The sequence below is a fragment of the Tyto alba genome, unplaced genomic scaffold, assembly GCF_018691265.1.
Source record: "Tyto alba isolate M040663 unplaced genomic scaffold, T.alba_DEE_v4.0 Super-Scaffold_3, whole genome shotgun sequence".
NCBI classification, from domain to species: Eukaryota; Metazoa; Chordata; class Aves; order Strigiformes; family Tytonidae; genus Tyto; species Tyto alba.
The window spans coordinates 1,852,921-1,874,443 of record NW_024881304.1 but is presented as its reverse complement, the minus strand read 5'-3'; the positions used below and the strand labels follow the sequence as shown (position 1 = coordinate 1,874,443).

At 58.6% G+C, this 21,523-nt stretch overlaps 1 protein-coding gene across 2 annotated transcripts in view; it reads right to left on the bottom strand.

The window, feature by feature from the left end:
- CACNA2D2 (calcium voltage-gated channel auxiliary subunit alpha2delta 2) overlaps positions 1 to 21,523 on the bottom strand; it is a 222,560-nt gene that overhangs the window by 31,394 nt on the left and 169,643 nt on the right. For both annotated transcript variants that reach the window (XM_042799591.1, XM_042799593.1), the window contains exons 4-5: positions 14,286 to 14,345; positions 2,802 to 2,846 (exon numbers count right to left, since the gene is read on the bottom strand). In XM_042799591.1, the coding sequence (XP_042655525.1) occupies positions 2,802 to 2,846; positions 14,286 to 14,345 (105 nt within the window). The remainder of the gene's footprint in view (positions 1 to 2,801; positions 2,847 to 14,285; positions 14,346 to 21,523) is intronic.

Here is a 21,523-nt window from a genome sequence, read left to right as displayed (position 1 = left end):
CTGACATTTAGGGGCTTTTTTTTCCCTCCTCCCTCTCCTCGCCCGCATCTCCCGAGCGGGGTGAGCAGCGGGCGGGCAGCCCCTGCCTGCGGGTGCCGAGGCTGGTGCCGAGCCCCCTCGCCGCCAGCCCCGGGTCCCCCCCATCCCTGGGGACCTCGGGCAGGCGGGTGGGTGCCAGAGGGCTGACCTTGGGGCAAGGATACCTTCCCAGACCTGTGCTGCTTTCCACTGGAGAACAGCACGTCCCAGGGGATTTTGGCCTCAGCTGTGGGTTAAGCATCATGCCCTGCCACAAACACAGTACTAAAGAAGGGAAAATCACTTGATTTCTGCGTTGCTCTGCGTGTGAAACCCAATCGAGAACGTCTGCTGACACTTCTCCCCAGATAAACCCCATAGCCCTTGCTAGCGGGGAAAGGTGAACATTTTGCTTCTGCAAACATTTTGAGAGCCTCGGGGACCATTAGGAACATTTTCTGATGTTCCCATTTGTTAAAAACCACTTGGAAATCCAAAATCTGTTTAGGAAGATAGTGGAGCTGAGGTGCAAGCAGAATGAATAGGAAGCTCATTTCTTTCTTGCTGTAGTTAAAGCCGGCATAAGGCTTGTGAATAAGCCCCAGTTACGTTGAATAGGCATTGTCCATCATTGCTAACTCCATTTCAGCTAGATCCTGCTCAATTTAAATATAAAAATTGAAGCTAAATAAAGAAAAGATGGAAAGACCACTATTTAGTTCCATTCAGATCTTCTGGTATCATCTCCCTCCTTTTTTATTTCAGCATCACCTTCTTTTCTCCCTATTATTTTTGCTGGAATTAAATTTGATGGGATTTCACTGGGAAGAAGCAGCGGCATCAATAGGGAAGCGCTCTCCTTGCCGAACCCACAAACCTCGGCAAGAGGACACCTCCAATTTTGCTTGCAATTTCCCCAGAGGAGGACTGAAGTCGGTGTGGCCGATGATGGCTTTGCAGGGCTGTCCCTCCCCGATGACCCGCCACCTCCCCCTGGGGAAGGGCCGGGACCGGGGAGCCGAGCCCCGTGGTCCCCAGGGACACGGGGCTGTGCCGCAGTGCGCAGTTCCTCCCCGGTGCCCTGTGTGCCGGGAGGGCTTGGTGGGCACAGCTCCGAGGTTGCGATGCCTCCTGTTTCTTAATCCTGCCTAACGGGAGCAGGATGCCCTCCTTGCTCGCAGAAATGGCTAATCCCAAAGCTAACAGCCAGGAGCTGCCAGCTCAGATTGCTGCGGCTGACACCGGCTGGGTGTGGGCAGCCGGGACCGCTCAGGGTAACACCGGGTATGGGGACGTCCAGCTCCCTGGTCCCCTGCCCCATGGCAGGGACAGCAAAAGCCTTGCCCAGCCTGATGGATGCATCAGTCCTCCTCGGGCCCCGCAGGCAGCGAGCTGCCCTGCTCCCCAGGCTGTCTCCTCTTGCCTCAACTCTCAGTCAGTTTTTCCTCCGCTTCTATCCAAAATCTGCTTTAATGCATTATAAACCCATTAGCTCCGCCCTCTCCAGAGCGGCCATGGAGAGCAGGATCCTCCCCTCCCTCTTTTGGCAGCTTCCCCCACGCTGGCGAGGGACAGGAGACACCCCCCGCTCTGAACGAGTGGGACTGTGAGCGGGGAGACCAGCTCAGGAGCGCAAGTGCCCTCTGCTTTGGTCACAGATCTGCCTGGCCTCTCCGTCCCACCTCGCAGACTCCCTGTGGCCGGCTTCCCCTGCCAAGGACCCATCCTGCTGTCACTGCCTGGGGACAATGGCACCGGTGGTTTGTCCGTAACCGGCTTTGAAGGCATCCATCCTCCGCTCCAGCCCGCCCCTGGCTTTGGGAGGCATCACCTCCAAGGCGGGGTGAGAGCCGGAGCTCCCCTAAGGGCACGTCCCTGAGCTGATGGGACCCCATCGAGCCCGGATCCTCCCCTCCCATCGGCACAGGGCCTTCCGAAAGCTCGTGTGGACACTCAGGTGTTATTTTCAGACGAGGCCATGTGGTTTGCAAGCGGTTTGCTGCCAACGCCACGTGCTGCTGCACCCCTGCTCCCGCTGCGGTATCGTCCCCCGATGACACATCTGCTGCCGGCTCCGTTTTGGGGCCAGGACTGGAGCCGGGGCACTGGCTGCCCCCAAACCCCCACCCCGCTCTGCCTGGGGCTCCCAGCCAGCTGCCCACTCCCCAGCGGTCCCGCACCCAGAGCATCACCGACTCGGTGAGCCCCTATTTCAGAAGGATCCCCCGGCACGGCACAATGTAGGAGCTGGGTGCCGGGGAAGTGGGGTGCTGCGGAGCAGCAGCCATCGCCGACGGAGCGCCCGGCGCCCACGGCACCTGAGTGCCGTCACCGTGCCGAGGAGATGGCAAATGCCAGCCCCCTCGGGAGCGCCGGGAGAGCGGAGCCGTTGGGTCTGTATTTAAAGCACTGATTGCCAGAAATCACAGGACGGCTGTGCCGGGAGGGGGGCAGAGAATTAGATTCAGTCTCTAATTAAAGGTTTGCTCTTCATTTGAATTTCAGATGCCTGCTTTAATTTTAGAAACTCGCAGGCAGCGGAGCGACCTGCCCACCTGCCTGCTGCCGGGCCCGGCGCCGGCAGACAGATGCCACCACGGCTCGGCTGGGGGGACACGGCTGCGCGCCGGGCGCTTGCTGCCCACTGCCGAGTTTTGTTACGCTGGCTGTAACAAATGCTGTGCCGTGCCCCCCCTCCACGGGGCTGGGACAGCCCTGGCGTGGGGCTCAGCCCCGGGACGGGGCGGTGACTGTGTCAGCAGCGCAGCAGGGATGGTACTCACGTATTCAGTGTCGGCCTTGGAGTCGTAGTACTCGATGTCCTCCTCCTGCAGAGAAAAGGGAGAGCTGAGTTAGAGCCAGGCAGGGATGGGGTTGGCACAAGGGTCCCCGTCGCCACCCTCCCTCCCCCTTAGTCATCAGCACCTCCGCCGTGCTGCTGGCAGCCACCACACTGCAGGGGACCGAACCCTGCGCATCCCACGCTGTCCCTGAGACAGGGCTGAGACCCCACATCCCCCCTCATCCACCCACCAAGGATCGGTCCCTGCCTGCTGCACTTCCCTCCGCTCACAGCTGCCGCCAAACCGCAGCGGCACGGGGCCACACACAGCCCCCACCGTGGCCAAACAGCCCCGTGACAGTGCCACCGGCGTGACCGTGGCCGCTGCGCTGAGACCGGGTGTGAGGCTGCACCGTGTCCCCGTGCCTGGGATGCTTCAGCCCTGCTGCGGGCATCAGGAGCCACAGGAGAGCCGGGCACGGGCAGCTCCCCTCCCTGGGTGGCAGAAACAGGGAGAAGAGCATCCTCGCTTCCGCGGAGAAACGGACATCATTAATTTGAGGTATTTAGAGCCTATTTAGGCAGAAAGGTCTGCTTGGATTTCTCTTCCCCACGTGTCAGGATGCGAGGCAGCTGATAAAATTCCTAAAGAGGCAATTTGGAGAGCAGCAATGCTGTCACAACAGCGTTTCGTGCGCCATCAGAAGGGGTAATTAAAGGGCACTCGGAGACTCTTCTCTGCGTGCCGGGACGCGCGCGCGATGCAGCGCACCGGCAGCCGTCGCGGCACTAACATGTCTGCCACTCAATCAGCCGTCAGCAGCCGCCGTGCAAACCAGCCGTCCTCCCCGCACGCACAGGCAGCGCTTTGGGATGATTGTTGCTGTTATTATTTAACGAGGAAAGCGATCCAGGCCCCGAGCAGAAACCCAGCCAAACTGTAACGGCGCTGACTGCATCCCCGTCCTCCCCGCTCCTGCTCTGATGCCGCCGCTGCGGCACACAGCCTGGCCATGGGCTCGGGCCGGGGACGGTGGCACGGTGACACCCAGCCCAGCCTGGCCACGGGCTCGTGATGGTGACACTGTGACGCCCAGCCTGGCCACGGGCTCATGATGGTGGCACTGTGACACCCAGCCCAGCCTGGCCACAGACTCGTGATGGTGACACTGTGACACCCATCCCATCCTGGCCACAGGCTCATGATGGTGGCACTGTGACACCCAGCCCAGCCTGGCCACGGGCTCGTGATGGTGACACTGTGACGCCCAGCCCAGCCTGGCCACAGGCTCGTGATGGTGACACTGTGACGCCCAGCCCAGCCTGGCCACGGGCTCGTGATGGTGGCACTGTGACACCCAGCCCAGCCTGGCCATGGGCTCGTGATGGTGACACTGTGACACCCAGCCCAGCCTGGCCACGGGCTCATGATGGTGACACTGTGACACCCAGCCCAGCCTGGCCACGGGCTCGTGATGGTGACACTGTGACGCCCAGCCCAGCCTGGCCACGGGCTCGTGATGGTGACACTGTGATGCCCAGCCCAGCCACGGGCCCGTGATGGTGGCACTGTGACACCCAGCCCAGCCACGGGCTCGTGATGGTGACACTGTGACACCCAGCCCAGCCTGGCCACGGGCTCGTGATGGTGACACTGTGACGCCCAGCCCAGCCTGGCCATGGGCTCGTGATGGTGACACTGTGACACCCAGCCCAGCCTGGCCACGGGCTCATGATGGTGACACTGTGACGCCCAGCCCAGCCTGGCCACGGGCTCGTGATGGTGACACTGTGACGCCCAGCCCAGCCTGGCCACGGGCTCGTGATGGTGACACTGTGATGCCCAGCCCAGCCACGGGCCCGTGATGGTGGCACTGTGACACCCAGCCCAGCCACGGGCTCGTGATGGTGACACTGTGACACCCAGCCCAGCCTGGCCACGGGCTCGTGCGGGGGAAAGGCATCAGCAGGTCTGAGCAGCTCTCCAGGCAGCCAGCACCACCCGCTCCACCATCCCGGCCCCACTGGGAGCTGGCAGTCACTAACCCCTCACTGGTGTTGTCCTCTCACCACAAACCCACTCCACAGAGCGGTTTGCTGCTGCTTCAGGCTGCTAAGACACAAGACAACCAAGAGCTGGGAAAGCCCCCGGAGCGGGGATGCTGCTCTCAGTGGCACTGGTGGCAGGGGGACCTTGGCAGGCTGCGTGGCTGACGTCCCCCCCGGGATGGGGACTGCAAAGGGAAGTTTCAGCATCCTCCTGGGCAGAGGGGCCTGGCCCTCTCATGGGCACTGCGACCCTAATCACAGTGATAAGGCAGCACCAAGAGGGGGAAGTGAAAAAAAAAAAAATCGACGCATCTTCCAATTTCTGTTATTAAAAAGCCTAGTCATTAAGGGAATGTACTTATTAATTATCTGTGATTTGTTGTGAAATGCTGAGGGGTTTACAACAACAAGAAAAGGGAAAAAAAGAATTAATTTCTCTTCAGATGCCCTCCCTGCGCCGCTGCCGGCCCCACGCACGCCCTGCCCCTCGCCGGCGCTGCCGTCTCCCTGGGTCCAGGGCCATCTGCACTTCCTAATTAAAGGAACCCCCGGGAGACCCGTAACACAAACGAGCTAATTTCATGTTTAATGATCTTTAATCAGAAGTGAGTGTGACTAACAACAGCCATCCAGAAGGTGCTTTGTTATTCATTTTATCTTCCGTCGGCTCCCCCAAAAAGCTCGAATCCCCTCTGTCACGCGGTGGGTGGGAGGGCGCGAGGTGATGCTGGGGGAGGAGAGCCAGTCCACGGGTCCTGCTTTCACCGGCTCCAGCGCTCCCATGGCACAGCACGGCGCGGGGAGCCGACCTCCTGGAAGGACACCTCTCCCCCTGCTTTCCCTAGGGATCACAGAGCCCTTTCCATGTGCTTTTTCAAGCCCTGACGACCCCAGGAGCAGCCCAGTGAGGTCCCAGCCCCACTGCACGCTGCGGCTGAGGTTTGCACACGTGAGATGGCACATGTAGGACAGCCAGTACCGCCGTGGCCCTGGCCCCGTGACGTGCCCTGGTGACAGGCTCTGCTCTCCTTTCCACAACCCCACTGATGCTGGCGGCGGTCACGGGGTGCGAAGGGAGCCCGTGGGAGCTGGCAGGGCATCCGTGTCCTCAGCACCCAGAGCCTGGTGGAGCTGGTGAGAATTTATTCCAGGAAGGAGGGGACAGAGCCCTGCAGAGACGCTCTAAAGAGACACTGGGGGTCTCCCGCCGGCAACACAGGGTCCTACATTTTCCTCTCCCTAATATTTGTTTTCTTGCCTTCTTCACAGACTTGCCTTCTTCATGTAATCCTCTCCTCCTCCTCCAGTCCATGTAAAACCCAGCACCCGGTCTGTGTAAATAGCACTGGTATTTCTAGAGCCTTTCAGAATAAATACCAATAAAGAAAACAAGGGGGTGAAGATGTCAAGGGATTTCAGGGCAAAACATTGTCCCCGTGCTTGAAAACGAGCCTGCAAAAAGCACTCGCCGGTTCATGTGGAAGGGGGAGGCGGATGCTGGGTAGCTGCTCCTCGATGATCTGTTAAATGCTGCCCATTTTCTTGCACCGTAATTGCCAGACGGCATCTGCGTAATGGCATGGCAAGCGCCGTGCTGCTAGCGGATAAGCGCGGCGTTATTTCAGTCTCCTCAACCCTCCGTGCAAGTTAGGGGGGAAGGGACTTTGGGAGTTAAGTGCAATCGCAGAGGGCTGTGCAAACGCTGCTGAAGCCATTGCCCAGGCTTCTCCAGCAAAGCCACTGTGTCTGCACCAAACCCCTGGGGTTTGGTGTCACTGGGCAGCCCCCCGCCAGGGCTTCACCCAGGTGGGACACCCTGGATGGGGCTCCAGGGATGCTGCGTGCCGGAGGCCCCCCAGGGAGACCCAAGGTCCTGCTCGTCCCCCTTGAGCCCTCCCTAGCACCCCCGTGCTCCACTTCTTTGCTGATTTTACACCAAAACATCCAGGAAAAACTAGGCTGTGAGCTTCTGGAGAGCTGCAAACTGGAGCTTTGCCAGCAGCCCCGGGGAGGACTCTGCTTTGGCACGGGGCCTCCCTGGCCACGTGCTGGCAGACCAGGTCTGAGCCAAAGCCCACGACAAGGAGGAGCACAGGGTGTCTTGGGTGGGCAGTGAGGGGCACTCCTCCCTGACACCCCCCTCACAGCCTTCTTCCAAGAGCACTCAAATAGGTCTTTTTTCACCCCAAACAATTACAGCAACTAAAAATAACGCTAGAAAGGTCGGTGCTCTGCTATCCCACTGCAGCCTGGCGACGTCAGGATGGAGAGGTGCTGGCCCAAACCTCCAAGTCAGTGCTCTAACGAGGTGGCAATCAAACCACACCACGCACACAGCTGCCACTGCCCCAAAAAAGCCTCAGAAGGAGCTGTCGGTGGCACATCAGCTCCTCGCTCCAGCCCGTCCAGCCGGAGCATGAAGCCAGCAGGGTCACAGCGGAGGGGCCACGGCTCGCTTTCTCCCTGTAGCTTTTCTATAAGATCACCTGAGCTGGCTAATCCTTCTCCCACGGATCTGCTGTCCTCCGCAGGATCCTCGCTGTTGTCTTGTAGGGGCCACCCTGCTGATCGCATGCCCTGGGGATGCTGCAGCTCCTCGGGGTGGTTTTGCAGGTAGCTCCCGCAGCACCGCACTCATTTTGGTCCCTCTCAGCCCTCAGGCTGTGCGTTTCACTTCTCTGAGTGGCACGGGAGACCTCTGTGGTCAGGAAATCTTTTTTCAAAACTTAATTGGCTCCGGAAGAGCCAGCTCCTGCAGCGGTTTGCCTTCCAGGCAGTTAGGAGGAACTCCGAGGGTGGCGGGGAAGACAAGCTGGATCCCAAGCTGGCACCAGCCTGTTTCCCAGTCGCTGGATGGGGCTGGTCGGGGCTGGTGGCAGGGACAGCATCCCAGCCCACGGCGTGCTGATGTGGGGACAAGCCAGGTGGCTCGGATCTGTGCCTGCTCAGACCCGCGGGCAATTCAGTGGCTGGGGGAGAGGGAGAGCCAGAGGGAGCTGGCATGCCCGCACAGCACCGACAGCTCTGCTCACCAGCCCATCTTTCCTCTGCCATTAGCACTTACAATGGGCAGTGAATATTGAGGGAGTTCTTCATGTCCCTGAACCATTAAGCACACCGAAATAGCCACAAATTTTGCTTATAGTCGCACCTTTCGCATGGGAGATAGCCTGCAGCACGCCACACAGCTCCCGCAGCTCCTATTGTGCCTGCAGTACCCGCAGCCTCGCGTCTGCACCGAGGCCGGGTGGCAGCAGGGGACAAGCAGCGGGTCACAGCGCGTCCCCACCTCAGCATCGCCCCCGCCAAGCCCGCTCGCACTGGGAGGAGCAGGATGGGACCGGCCGAGGGCCCTTCCTGGGGGCTCCCAGAGGGACCAGACGAATTCCTGGGAGAAATTCCTTCCTGCAATCCCAGCCAAGCCTGGCTCCTGGTGTCAGGAAGACCACTGGCAGTGGCTGATAGGGGCTGAACCTTTTATTTCCACAGAGCTAGAGCTGTCCTTGTTCATACCCATCATGATGAATCCTTCCCCAGTCCTGGGAAGTGGAAAATATTCCTGGTTAGCCCCAGCCACCACGGGCTGTCGGTTGGACCCGGGACCAGTCTGGTGGGGACCGTGCCTCTCCTGCAGCCCTCGCCACGCAAGCCCCCTCGCATCCTACCCAGCAGCGGAGACCGTATGCATTACCCAGGACAGGTGGAAACAGTCATCGTAATCTGCCTTGGCATCTTTTTTTTTTAAAAGCAATTTCCTCCCTCTGCCTCTCTGACAGAGCTAGGGAAATATTTAAGTGACCCGTCAACAGTTTTTTCATCTCCCTCAGAAGATGTTTTATCTGATCACGCCTCGCCAGCTATTCTTCTTTACACGGCATCTCCTGTCCACTCCTGCTCCTCCGAGGCTGCCGCAAATGAGACGTGGCTGCATCTCCCCTCCGCCGCACCCGGGCACCGCGGAGATGCCAGCACCCACGCAGAGCCGGTGGCTGCCGGGGACCCCCTGCCCTGCCAGGGACAGGACAGGATGGGACGGGGTGGGACAGGATGGCAGCACTGGGAGGAGAGCCGGCAGCCCCCACATCAAACCAGCGCACCCCATGGGACTGCCACGGGGGGCCCGAGCATCTTGCAGTGAAGGGGGCGAAGGGAGGCCCCTCAAGCCCCGTCCTTGGATTTTAAGAGGGAACGGCACCGACACGGGGGTTTTGTGAATGATTTTCTTGTTCTGCTTTTTGGCCAGAATGGCTCTACAGCAAGGTTGGTGCTTTAACACAGTAATTCTCCGAGCGTAATGAAAGCTGACATTATATCAAACACAATAAAGACTCTCAGTTGATGGAGATCATTCCTGAACACACAAACCCATTAAACTGAAAAAAAAAAAATATCAATTCTACACACTTGCCAGCCAAAAGAAAATGTGATTTGTTATCTAAAAGGGGGTTATAAACACAGCTTCAATGCACTTTCTGTGCTGTAATGAAAACTGGGTTTGAAATGGCAAGATGACTGCAAATTAGAGTATTTGATTTTATTTTCTAACTTTTTAGGTAAACCTTCAACAAGGGCAAGTGCAAGGTTATGGCGACGATCTTTCTGTTCTCGGCCGATAAGTAGGATCTGTAATTAAAGGAGGAGAAAAATGAAAGGGGGATGAGGAGCTGGCGCTCGCCCTTCTAACGCCGCTTTGAACACAAAGCCCTGCCGGCATCGCCGCGGCGAGCCCACGGGAACAGCCGCCGGCACCCACGCACGGTGTGGCACGGCCGCCGCTCCCACCGCAGCTGGGCGCACCGCGGCCGTGCCGGACGGAGCCGCCGGCCCCGGGGCCCCGCGCCCGGGGGGTGCTGCACCCGGGGCCGCGCTGCCACGTCCCCCCCTTTCACCCCTCACCTCTCCTGGGCGGCCGGGAGCCCAATCTCTGTTATTCCTCCTGTCCTTCCCCATTTGGCAAACAGCGATCCTGTTTTCCCCGGAGTTTTGTTTCTAATGGAGCTTGAAATTGTCTGGGCTTTGTTATTCGCTCGCGGGCTTGCAGGCGGGGGTTATGGATGGAGGCAGCAGCGTGGGGCTGCCCGGCGCCCGTGTTCGCTCTGCCACCTCCACGCACGCCACAGCACCCCAAAACTACCCGTGCTGAAACCAGCAGTTACACTCTATTTCCAGCAGCCCTTAAATCCGCAGCTCAGTGTAGAGCTATTTTTTTTTTTTTCCCAAGGAGAATGGACCTGCTGGGCTCTGACCCTTCAAACACCCCTTTCCTCTCCTGAAAGGTGGGGAGATGTGGGAGGCAGGGGGGCAGCAGGCAGAAGAAGAGGGGAGCTTCCCAGTGTAGCAATGGAAAATGCAGCGAGGAAGAAGGACTGGGAGAAAAACAACAGTAATAAACACTTTATGAAGCAGAAAATGGCTTATAAAGAAGTCAACTTTTAAAGGCAATTTATATAATCCTGCCAAGTGCACATAAATGCAGGGATGGCTCTCTGCAGCGTCAGAGTGTCCCTTAAAGGGACAAATAGCTCTGGCCGCCGCAGCAAACTGACACGCAGTGAGGATGATGATGCTCTGGGATGCGCTTTGCAGCCGGCAGCGCAGATCTGCGCCCTCGACAGTGTCCTCTGCTCCCACGCGCCGTGGGGGTGTGGGACACCCGGGTCCCCGTGGGATGGGGCTGAAGGTCTGGGAAAGAACCTAAGGCACTGGAAAATCCCGGAGGAAAGCGGAGCATGCGGTTGGAGGGGAGCTGGGAGGACGCGGAGCTGGCTGGGACACCGGTCGGGCAGCATGGCAGCTTGTCAGCGAGGACGGATACAAAGGATGGCAGCAAAAAACTCGACCTTCCAGCATTTTTATAGGTACATTTTGCAGGTCTCTTGCCTGAACAGGCTGACAAACAGAGGACGGCAAGCGGGCAAACAGCACTGCGGTGTGGGCTGCAGCCCAGGCGCCTCCATCTGCTGCTGGGGATGGTCTGCACGGGGGGCTCAGCACCACTGCCACGGCTGGGGGACAGGGCAGGGGACATCCAGAGCAGGGGGACAGCCCTGATGTGCTTTGAGGGACAGACCTCTGTGGCTCTGCACAGAGTGCAGCCAGCCTGACCTAGCAGAACCCCTGCAGAACCCTGGAGCCCAGAGGCCAGAAGCTTCTCACTGGGAAAACTAGTTGGTTAGGCCACAGCAAACTGGGGGATTTTTGTCATCTCTTGTCATACCAGTGCCAGGTGGATGCAGTGCCCGGTGGTGGGAGCCCACCTTGTGGCAATGGGACCCAGCTCTTGCCTTTCTGGGGCTCCGCCAGCCTTCACTGGTGGGTGAACGTGCATCCCTGAGAGACCCTCGCTGTGCAGGTGGGGAAGGGCACAGCCTCTCCCCCTCCAAATCACCAAGGGTGATACAATGGCCCCACACCACAGCCTTTCCCGCTGTCCCCCTGTCCCTGCCCACTGTGCTACCCTGAGCTGCCACCCAGCCCCAGGGTGAAACAAGCTGGAGGAACAACGTGAAGGGTGCCCGGGTCCTACTGCATGGGTCACCTGGGGGCCAAGACTGCTTTTGGCCGAGGAAAATGCCCCAGTGTCCAGGGGAGCTTGGGACACGTGGGGACATGGCCCCGGCTTGGCACAGCCGGGAGATGAGGAGGGGCATGGGGGTGGGTGAGGACAAGGAGCAGGGATGGGGCAGGACAGTGTGGAGCAGGGGGGCAGTGCTTTGGGAATCAGGAGGCACTTTGCAAATCCCCCTGAGGTGGGAGGCTGGACTCAATCCCTTCAGAAAGGCCAACATGATGGGTGTGCGGCTGAGAACACCAAAAAAACAGGCGAGAAAGAAGAAACTTTCCTCATCGAGATGGGTCGTGAGCGGCTGCTGGCAGCAGCCTCCCACCCGCCCGGGCTCCTGCTCCTGTTTCATTTTCCCCCGGACTTCCATAGCAACCCATCTGCAGCGAGGTTTAATGGGGCTGCCATTAGCACTAATGCAGCGCAAACACTCAGCATCTGCCGGCGCGCCTTCGGATGGAAACACAAAAATAACCGCGCTCGCCACAATCTGTCATCGACTCCGGCGCGAGGTGAGGACGCGACACGCTGGGAGAGGAGGGGAGAGCTGCGGCCAGGAGGAACAAGCGGCTCGGTGGGGAGGAGAGGAGGAGCTGGGGATGCTGCGCCGCTGCCTGCCCTGCCCGCTGCCCACGCCAGCACCGGCAACAGGCCGGGAGCGACAGCGGAGCCACCGTCACCGGTGCTGGCACGCAGGTCTGCCCGTGCCCTGCCATTTTACAGACGAAGGACGGCAAAAAGAGGTTCAACCCTGGCAGAGAGAGCCATTCATGCAGCCCCTCCATCTCTCTGCTCTGCCCAGCAACCCGAGCTGCTGCAGGCAGGGGCTGGCAGGGCTGCCTGCCGTGGGGGAGCAGACGCCCAGCACCCCGGGTGCTGTGCGCAGAGCCGGGCCAGTCCATCAAGTGTCCCAGCCAGGTCTGGGCTGTCCTGATAAAGCTGCGGCGAGCTCCGCGGTGACGCATCGCTGCACATTGTTTCTGGGTGACTCGCTCCTAATTACCTTGATTAAGTGGTTGCAAACAGTGCTATTAAAAATATTTTTTTCTGCAAAAGTGGATTTCTGAAAGGTTTGTGCCGTGAATGGCAAAACGAGCCAAGAGTTCCCCAGAGCTACAGCCTTCGCTGGCATGTTTTGTATCCTGACTGTTATCCCCCTCGCAGCGGAAGGCAGACGGGTCTGGATGGAGAGGAGCTCTCTGGGGCTGCAGAGGGGCCCAGGGGATGAGCAGAAGCAGCGAGGATTGCTGCAAAATGCAGGGACCTTGTTCCAGCTCTGCCTGTGCCCCAGCCACAGGGCACCCACCCCTGTGTGCCAGCCCAGCCCAGGGCGCACGGGGCCACCACGATGCCCTTGGGGTGCCCATGACCAAGATTTGGGTGCTGCTCAGGGATAGGCTGCCCTGGGGCTCCTGACCCTGGGGGACACCCACGATCAGGCCAGCACTAGGGATGGAGATTAGAGCCCGTGGGAGATGCCCGTGGCTCCCCCGGCGCTGCTCTCAGCCCCCCCCTGGAGCCCTGAGCCCGCAGCTGAGGTGCTGGTGAGGCACCTGCGCTGGCATCAGCTGGTGCCCGCACCAAACCTCGTTATCCTCTTAACTTCCCCTCCACTGGACTCCTGGGAAGAGGCGGCAGTAATTCAGCAGCGCTCTCATGCAGAAAGGTCTCAGTGACCGCTGGTGCCAGTGACAACTGTCTGCTGGACGGCCGGGACAGCGGGGACACCTCACCTCTCCTTAGCGAGGCTGCTTCTGCTAATGACGGGAAGACCCCTGCGAGCTCAGCCTCCCCGGGTGCCTACGGGACACAGCTCCTGGGGGGGACGAGTATCAGCCACGAGTGTCCACCCCACACCGGCCACATGGTGGACGAAAGCCAAGGAGGTCGACACCTTGCCTTCTCTTCCTCTCCCCCTGCCTCTCGCTCTCCACATCTAACCCCAATGACCATCGTTAACGACAGGAGGGTCTGCATGAGTGGGATGTGGCTCCGGGTCCTCATCTCCTCTCCTCCCTGAGCGGATCGTGGTTGCAGACAGAGAAATACCCCCTAAAACACACCAGCAAGGCCTGGCAGCAGGGCTGTCCCCTCGGTGACTGAAGGGGGTTCCCCGGGGCTGGGCAGGATCTGGCCTGACCCAGAGGAAGGGGCTGGGTGGCTCAGGAGCATTTTTTTTATCATAGACCCTGTTTGCACTGGAAGGAAAACAATCTTTCCTTCCTTTTGTATTAGTGTTATAATTTGAGAGCATTTCCAGACAGAATCCTTCAGGTTCCCGCTGAGCGCTATCACCGCCAGAATTACAAAGTCAAATGCAATCATTAAACCCAAACCTTCCCTCTCGCAGCCCAGATTGCTCCTTTCCCCAGAAACAGCCCCCACTGCAAGTGCTGGCAGGTGCCGCGGATGAGCCACCACTGCCGTCACCCCACGCGAGACCCCGCTCAACACCAAACCCACCAGCTGCCAGAGATGGCGGGGGGGGGGGGGGCAGGTAAGAGTCTCCCCAGCCCCCAAACCCAGTGTTGAGTCGCCAGCTGGACCTTCACCTCCTGCCTTCTCCTCACGGGGTGTGCAGGCAGAGGAGAGGCTGGAAACAAGCTCAAAATCGCTTCATTTGCTCTCGTTAGTGCTGGCAGGCGGCGGTGCCGGGGCCGCCTGCGTGCTGAGCAGCACGGCACGGCCACCAGTAACCCACGAGGGAGCTGAGAACGTGGGCGAGGAGAGAAGGAAGATCCGAGGGATGGAATCAGGGATGAGATGAGGAGCCGATTCCTGTGTTGGGAGTGATCCCTGAGGCTGGTGCCTCTGCAGAGCTCAGTGTCCAGGAGGGAAGGGGTGGGAGCAGCCGGGGCGCGCGCAGAGCCTTACCCGGATGTTGTCCTGCCAGCGGTGAGCCTTCTGGAACTTCTCCGCCGCGTTGGCAAGTCTCTGCAAAGCAAGTGGGAGAGGAGAAGTGAGCCCAGGGAAAGCAAGAGGAGCCAGGGATTGCCCATGTCAACGCCGGACCGTGCTGGCACACACCATCCCTCTGTTTGGGGGATCCCCCAGGACCCTGCCACCCTTTCACCAGGTAAGCAGTGGGGCAGGAGAAGAGGTTGCGGGCAGCAATGCCTGGAGAAGGACGTCTCGGTGTTTCTCTGCTAACTCCTGACTTTCCTTGAGCAAGCCAGTGTCTCCACAGGAATTGCTGCCACTTGAACTCAACCAGGGCTGAGCCATCGCAGCCGGGCGGCTGTTGGCGTTACTGCTGGAGACGGGCAGGCTCTCATTTGTGGTGCAGGGCAAGAGCTGAACACGGGTCCCTGTGCCGATGGCCCCCAGCTCTCTGCAGGGCAGGGCAGACCCTTCAAAAACGCTCTGAAATCCCCCTCGAAATGCCCCAGCGCTGGGGCCCAGCAATGGGCAGCTCTGCCCACCTGGATTAACCCCTTCACATGTCCGTGCCTTCCTTCACCCCATCGCACGCCCAGGGCCGTCGGCTCTGTGGCACTGAGCCTGTCTGCAACACACCAGCGCTCCCAGGAGCTGGCGAGCAGGAGAGGAACCAGCTACGAGATGCAGCAGCTCTGCCTGCAAACGCTGCCTGCAGCCGGAGGCTCCGGGGCTGAGCTGCCTGGCCCGCTCCCACCCAAGGCTGGGGCAAGCACAACCTTCTCCCACTAAAGCGCGTGAGGCTTCAAAGGACACAAAAGTGTCCTGAGCCAGCCCACAGAGCTGAGGGCCACCCAGACCCCTGGGTGCCGGGCACCCCCACTGCTTGCAGGGTTGCGGGGTTTATTTCCGCAGCCTCGCAGCACCCGGCAGAGCCCGCCTGCTCCCCACCAGCCACTGGAATACATGCTGTGGAGGTCTCAGCTCCTGAGGGTGAGTGGCTAATCTGTACGAGGTTAATTGGCCATGAGGCTTGTGAGGCAGTCGCAGCCCAGGAAGGCTCCCTAGTGAGTTTGCGGGAGATGCATCAGGCAAAGATGTGACTTACAGCAAGCGCTGCTGTGCTGCCTGCTCCTCATTTTCCTGTGTCCCCCAGTGGGATGGGACACGCTCTGCTCCACACAAGCGAATGCCAGCAGCCAGAGCACGGGGAGGGAGGGGAGCCCTGACCACCTCCAGCCCCCCCGAATCAGCTGGAAGGTGGAGGAAGGAGCATCGACAATGGGGTGACATTCTGGGTCAAACAACAACCCCAAATCACCGCCTGGGCAGCACCGCAGAGATGTGCGTAAGATTCCCAGTGCTACTGCGCACCCGACCTTCATGCTGTGAACCACAAACCCCAGAGTGAAACAGCACTCCTGCGCTCAGCGGGGACCCAGCGTGCCGGTGGGAGCCCACTGCGGCGGCAGTGAAGTCCAGCTACATCCCTGGGAATTTACTTCCCCAGGGCCTGGAGAGTGCCTGGCTCTAGGAGCACGCACACACAAGATGACAATCTCTGGAGAGGTGGGCAGGAGCCCTGGGCACAGCCACATGTCCTGCAGCCACTGTCCCCACTGTCCCCAGTTCCACCACTGCTCCTGTCAGTACACAGAGATGCAAAATGCCTCAGCCCTATCAAGCAGATACTCGGGGGAAAGGATGTCCCGAGGCTTCATGGTGTCTCCATGTGCCCCCAGTGCCTGCAGGAGAGTGGCAGCACCCATCCCCAGTATCACCCATCCCCAGCAGCACCCATCCCCGGCAGCAAAACTGTCCTGGCAGCACCCATCCCCAGCAGCACCCATCCCTGGCATCAACCAGTCCTGGCAGCACCCATCCCCAGTATCACCCATCCCCAGCAGCACCCATCCCCAGTATCACCCATCCCCAGTATCACCCATCCCCAGCAGCACCCATCCCTGGCAGCACCCAGTCACAGCAGCACAGAGGGAGCAGGGCCATGACGCTGGGTGCTGTATCATCAGGAGTGTGGTAAAGCACAGGTACTCAAAAGTAAGGTGATGAGAGGTGAAAGGCATCGTAGATCTGGCCTTCCCCAGCCAGAGAAAGCAGCTTGTTCTTATCAGATGAGGGGAAACATTTATCCATCACTGCATAATCTTGGCATGCTCTGGTCGAAACTTCCCTGTTTAATCTTTTCTCTTTTTTTTTAATCTTGATTTCCAAATCAAAGTGTTTGCTTTCAATGGCCGGCATCCAAGGGGAAAGATCAGCTATCAGCTGAACACTGAAGCAAAAATACCTATGGCTCCGGTGGCAGAGAGAAGAGAACGGGAGACAACGTGTGGCTGGACAGAAAAGCCAAGTAATGTTAATTTTCAGGGCAGTTTTGTGGGGTACTTACCTGCAGAGCCACAGCCCTGCCTCCCTGAAGCTGCCTAGAAAAGCTGTGGCCCAGTTCTGTACCTCATTCCTGCAAGCTTTTGTGCTCTGTTTATATATTGAGATGGCTGATTAAAGGCGAACATTTATTCCAAGTCGTGTTTAAGGCAGCAGTGATGAAATATGCATTTTTCTATACTTGATAAGAGTGTGTTTGTTTATTATGGACCAGTGTAAGATTTATGGACATCTTTAACTATTCATCGCCTTGTGCGAAGTGCCTGGAGGGTTGCAAATGGTGCAGTAAGGGACGGCTACACACAGGAATGACACTTCAACAGAAGATATTTTTCCTCTGGAAAATGTCAATTCATCAAAGTCGAACCAGACACAACTTCGGGTGTTTTTTTTTTTTGTTTTAAAAATAAATCCAGATGTTCTTGTTTGATAAATAGCATGTTGCAGGGACGGGGGAGCCCGTGGCAGGATGGCACAGCCACGGCAGGGTTCTATGCTGGCTCCCACCCCGCCGCCGGACACCCACCCCAGGAGAAAGGTCCCCAGAGCCCCCCAGCTGTTGCTTCTGCAGCATCTTCCTCGCTGAAGACATTGCGGTCCCGTGACCAAGATGGGGACTGGGAGGGGAGAGGGACCGAACGGGCAGCCAGCCATCCCTCCTCTGCAACAGGGGATCCTCTGCCCACCTCCGTCCCTGTTTGGGACCCTCCTGCAGTGATGTCGTCTTGGGGGGGGTCCCATGGGAGCAGCCCTGTCCCGTCCCACCCCTGGCTGGTGCTAGAGAGGAGCCCCAGCCACCTCCTGCCCAGTGACGGGCTGCTGGCATGAACGGAATGGGTGATTGCTGGGTTTGGGACCCTCCAAAACTGTGGCGACAAGGATGGGGTCCCCAAGGGGGCTATTTGGGATAGTTTTGCTCACAAGCAGGACTTGGAGTGGTGTGTTAGGGCTGGGAAAGTGCTTCTGCTCCAGCAACGCCCCCCCCGCCCCGGCCACGTCTCACCAGGGAAGGTAATGGGTCTGCCCAGAGCCACACACTGCTGCAGGACATCCCCATTAATACCAAATGAGTTCATCATGAATAATGTCATCATGATCGATACAGCTCAAGGATTATTTCTAATCCTTAATAATGATTTAACCATTATTTTCAAGTGTTACAGATCAATCAGTCCATCTCAAGGTGCGCTGTGTGCAGGGACTGTGAGATGCCCGGGATGCAGGCAGCGCACCGGGGAGCTGGGCAGGGATCCCATGCCTGTACACGGCAGCCACCAAAAAATCCTGGGGGCTTGAGACCTGGGGGTGTCAATTGAGCAGTTCCAACAGCAAGAAAAATTACAAGGAATTATCAAAACTAAAGCATGGGTGTGAAATACCTGCGAATTTCCAGCAGGCTTTGGTGCAGGGACTGCCCTGGCCGTGGCACTTTAAGGAGCGCAGTTCTTTCCCCAGAAGTCACCGAGGGCTAAGGACAGGAGATTTAGAGGCTGAGAACACCAAATTGAAATGACTCCGCAGGTCATAAAAGGCCAGAAGGAGATTTGCAAGGGATTGGTGTCTGGAGATCCTGACGGCGGGGTCTGCGAGGGGGATGGTGCTGTGCGGGCTTTATCGTGCCCCGGTCTCTTTTGTATTCCGCACGGTGCTCCTCTCCACCTCACTGCTCACCCGGACGGATCCGTCGGGAGCTCCCTGCTCAGCACACCGGCTTGCCCAGGATTAAGGAGCCTCAGGGATGGCATGGATTTGGGATGGGCAGGCAGCGGTGAAGGCGGCATGGCTGGGTGCTTGCCCTCCCTCCCGAAAACCTTGTGGGAAAGGAGAGGGGGGACAGGGTGGGTGACCTTCCGCCTGCCTAGAGGATGGCACTTCCGAATGCACAGCTGCTGTTTTTCCCCCGCTTTGCTCCAGGACCTCACTTCTCAGCCCCCATCACCCACAAGCTCACCTACCGCACCCCGAGCACGGCTCACCCACGCGTGCTCGCCCACAGCAGTGACTCTGGAGGGGTCTGATCTCCCAAACTTTCTGGGAGCGAGGCAGTAGGAAATGCTCTGAGCATCGGAGCTGGCGCAGGCAGGGACCACAACCTCCTCTCTAGGCAGAGGGGACTGTCCCTGCTGTCACCATCCCTGCTGCTCAAGGGGCCAGGGCACAGGGGGACTGTGCCTGACATAGCAAGCTGTCAAGGGTGCTGCTCACCTCCTCCTCCTTGCCCCTTCTCCCCCAGTGCACCCGGAGCTCTCCTGCATTGCTCCAATATTTTTGCACAGTGGTTTTCCAAGAGAAAACTGGTCCAACGCTTTGCTAAATCTCTCTTCCCAGCCCCCACATGGCAATAAGTATGCCCTGGCTGTTCCTGCCTTAGGCAGATCAGTGAATTTAACTTGGGAAGCAGCGGAGCAGAGACCAGAGAGGCACAGGGAGTTCAAAGGCCAAGGCTGGATTTATAAAACAGGATTACGGCAAACACCCTGCAAGAGGAGACTGAACAGCCCTGTGCAATGGCAGCAACACCTCCCCTGTGTCCCAAGCCTCCCCAGGGAAATAAAGCACCCCATGCCTGTGCCCATGCTGGGGGATGCTCCTTGGGGAGCCTGGGATGGTGTCCCCAGCTTCTCCCCACAGCCAGTAAGGAAGGGCCAAGAACACCAGGGACATTTGCTCCGAGGGAGAGCTGCTCCTTCTAAGCCTTCATTTAACTTCCCTCTGCGCAGCCGTTATCACCCTCATCTCAGCGCCTTCCCCAGCGGCGTGAAGTGTATTAACCTCCCGCACCTGAGCACACAGCTGGAAGGAGAGATCTTTGCTGGAGATTAAAACAGCCCTGCGCTACCAGGCCAGAGAGGTCCACGCAGCATCCTACCATCCCAGCCCTCCTCCCGAAGCAAGAAAACACAGCTGAAATGTTAAGACAAGAAGGTGAAAAACAAACACACGTGACAAAGCCAAACAACCCAAGTACAAGGCAGGAACGACCCCCCGGGGAGCTGATTTCGCAGCTCTTCCTCCTCCACGATGAAGGAACGAGGATGGCACAAGCCCTCTCCTTTGGCATGAGCCCCCCTCTATGGATGGGGCACCCTGAAACCACATCTGTCACTGCAGAGCATCCGGAAGGGCAAAAGCCCATTCCATGGGCTTCACACGCCTCTGTCCCTGTCTGCCTGTGTGCATCAGAGCAGAGGGCACCTTCTCACAGTCCCACCTCCCGCCACCAGCTCCAGGGTGCCCCCCCCCTCCCAGCTCTCCCTCTCGTCCCCAGCCTGTCCCCTCTCCATGCACTGAACTTGCCGCACGCACACCCCTAAGCAAACCCTAACGGAACAGCGCGCATGCCACCATCACAAAATGATCAACCAGCGACAAAAGACGACAACCCCCTTATATACACATAGGGAATATAAATCTTGAGTAAACATTGTAAAGCAGCGAAGCATCTCATCCTGTAATAATCTCCGAGACAGTTGATCCCAGGGCTCTTATTACCCCTGCAGCCATCATCTGAAATCCAGTCGGCAGCGGGCTCAGCCACAGCTGAGTATTGATCAAAGAGGCAGCTTCAAATATGCCGCAGCGTTTTTCTTTCAGAGCACTAACTTGTTTGTCAATAACTCCCTCAGCCACGTGGAGGGAAAGGGGTGGCCAGAGCCCATCTCTCCTCCTCTCATGCCTGGATCCAGCCCGAGGGAGGATGGAGCTGGAGCCGGCACTGGCTGCTAACGCTCTCCTGCCTGTGAGAGGGCAAATAAAGCCCCGGTGAACAGTAGAGAGCCAGTGGCAAATCCTCCAAAGGGCTTCCAGACCCTGGTGCTGTACCAGATGGTGTCTGCTGCTGGGGTCGGGAGGACACCTTTGCAGAGCCAGCCCCACCAGCAGCCAGGGTTAGAAGCACAAACATGGAGCACAACCAGAGCCAGAGCCACTGCAGACCCCACAAAGGGCAGCGGCACAGCCAGCACCCGGCCCTGGGTGCCAGGGACAAGCCCCAGAGCCACAACTTTCATCACTTTACCGACCATCTCAGTAACTCATAGCTCTGCAGGCCAGCAGCGTGTGATTCTTGTTCCCCTGCCAGCGTCTTTCTCTGCTCCTTTTCCAGAACCACAATTTTTGCTGGTAAGAAACACCATCACCAGTCCTAACAGCCACAGGCAGGGGAGGCGTGAGACATCTCAAGCGAGAAGTACCCATGTGTTTGCAGAAGGTTGGGGAGAAAAGGGAGAGCATCACTGCACAGGGCATTTTTCCTACCCCAAAATATCTCTCACGCCTCCAGAAGAACATAACTTCTTGCAAACAGAAAAGCACCAAAGGCAAAAGGACAGTACAGCTAACCAGGCATCCTATAGCATGAGTCTGGCCTGGTGTTCTCTTCAACTCTTCTCCCCTTGGAGAAAAGCCCCTCTCTGTTATCTTTCTCCCAGCATTTCTGCCCTCCCTGAGGGTTGGGCTGTGCCCCCATGGGGGCACCTGCCCCTGGGGACCAGCAATAGCAAAACCTCAGCTCAGCTGCTCAGACCCTCCGAGGATCCTGTTTTCACTGATACAGTTCCAAAAAACCACTGCCACGTCCCTCCTGGGGGAGGAAGGGCCAACACCAGGCTGCAGGATCTGGCCCTACCTCCTCTAGCAGTGAGATGGAGACACGGGATGCAGGATGGACAGATGGGACCGGGCACAGGCAGGCTCGGCCTCTCTCACCATCCCCTTCCCCTGCGCAGAGCCAGGAGCATTCAGCCACGCTGGCTTCACAGCCTCCTGCCTCTCGCCCTGCCCGTGCGGCAGCAAACCCTGCTCCCGTGTTAGATATGCCTTTAAACCCT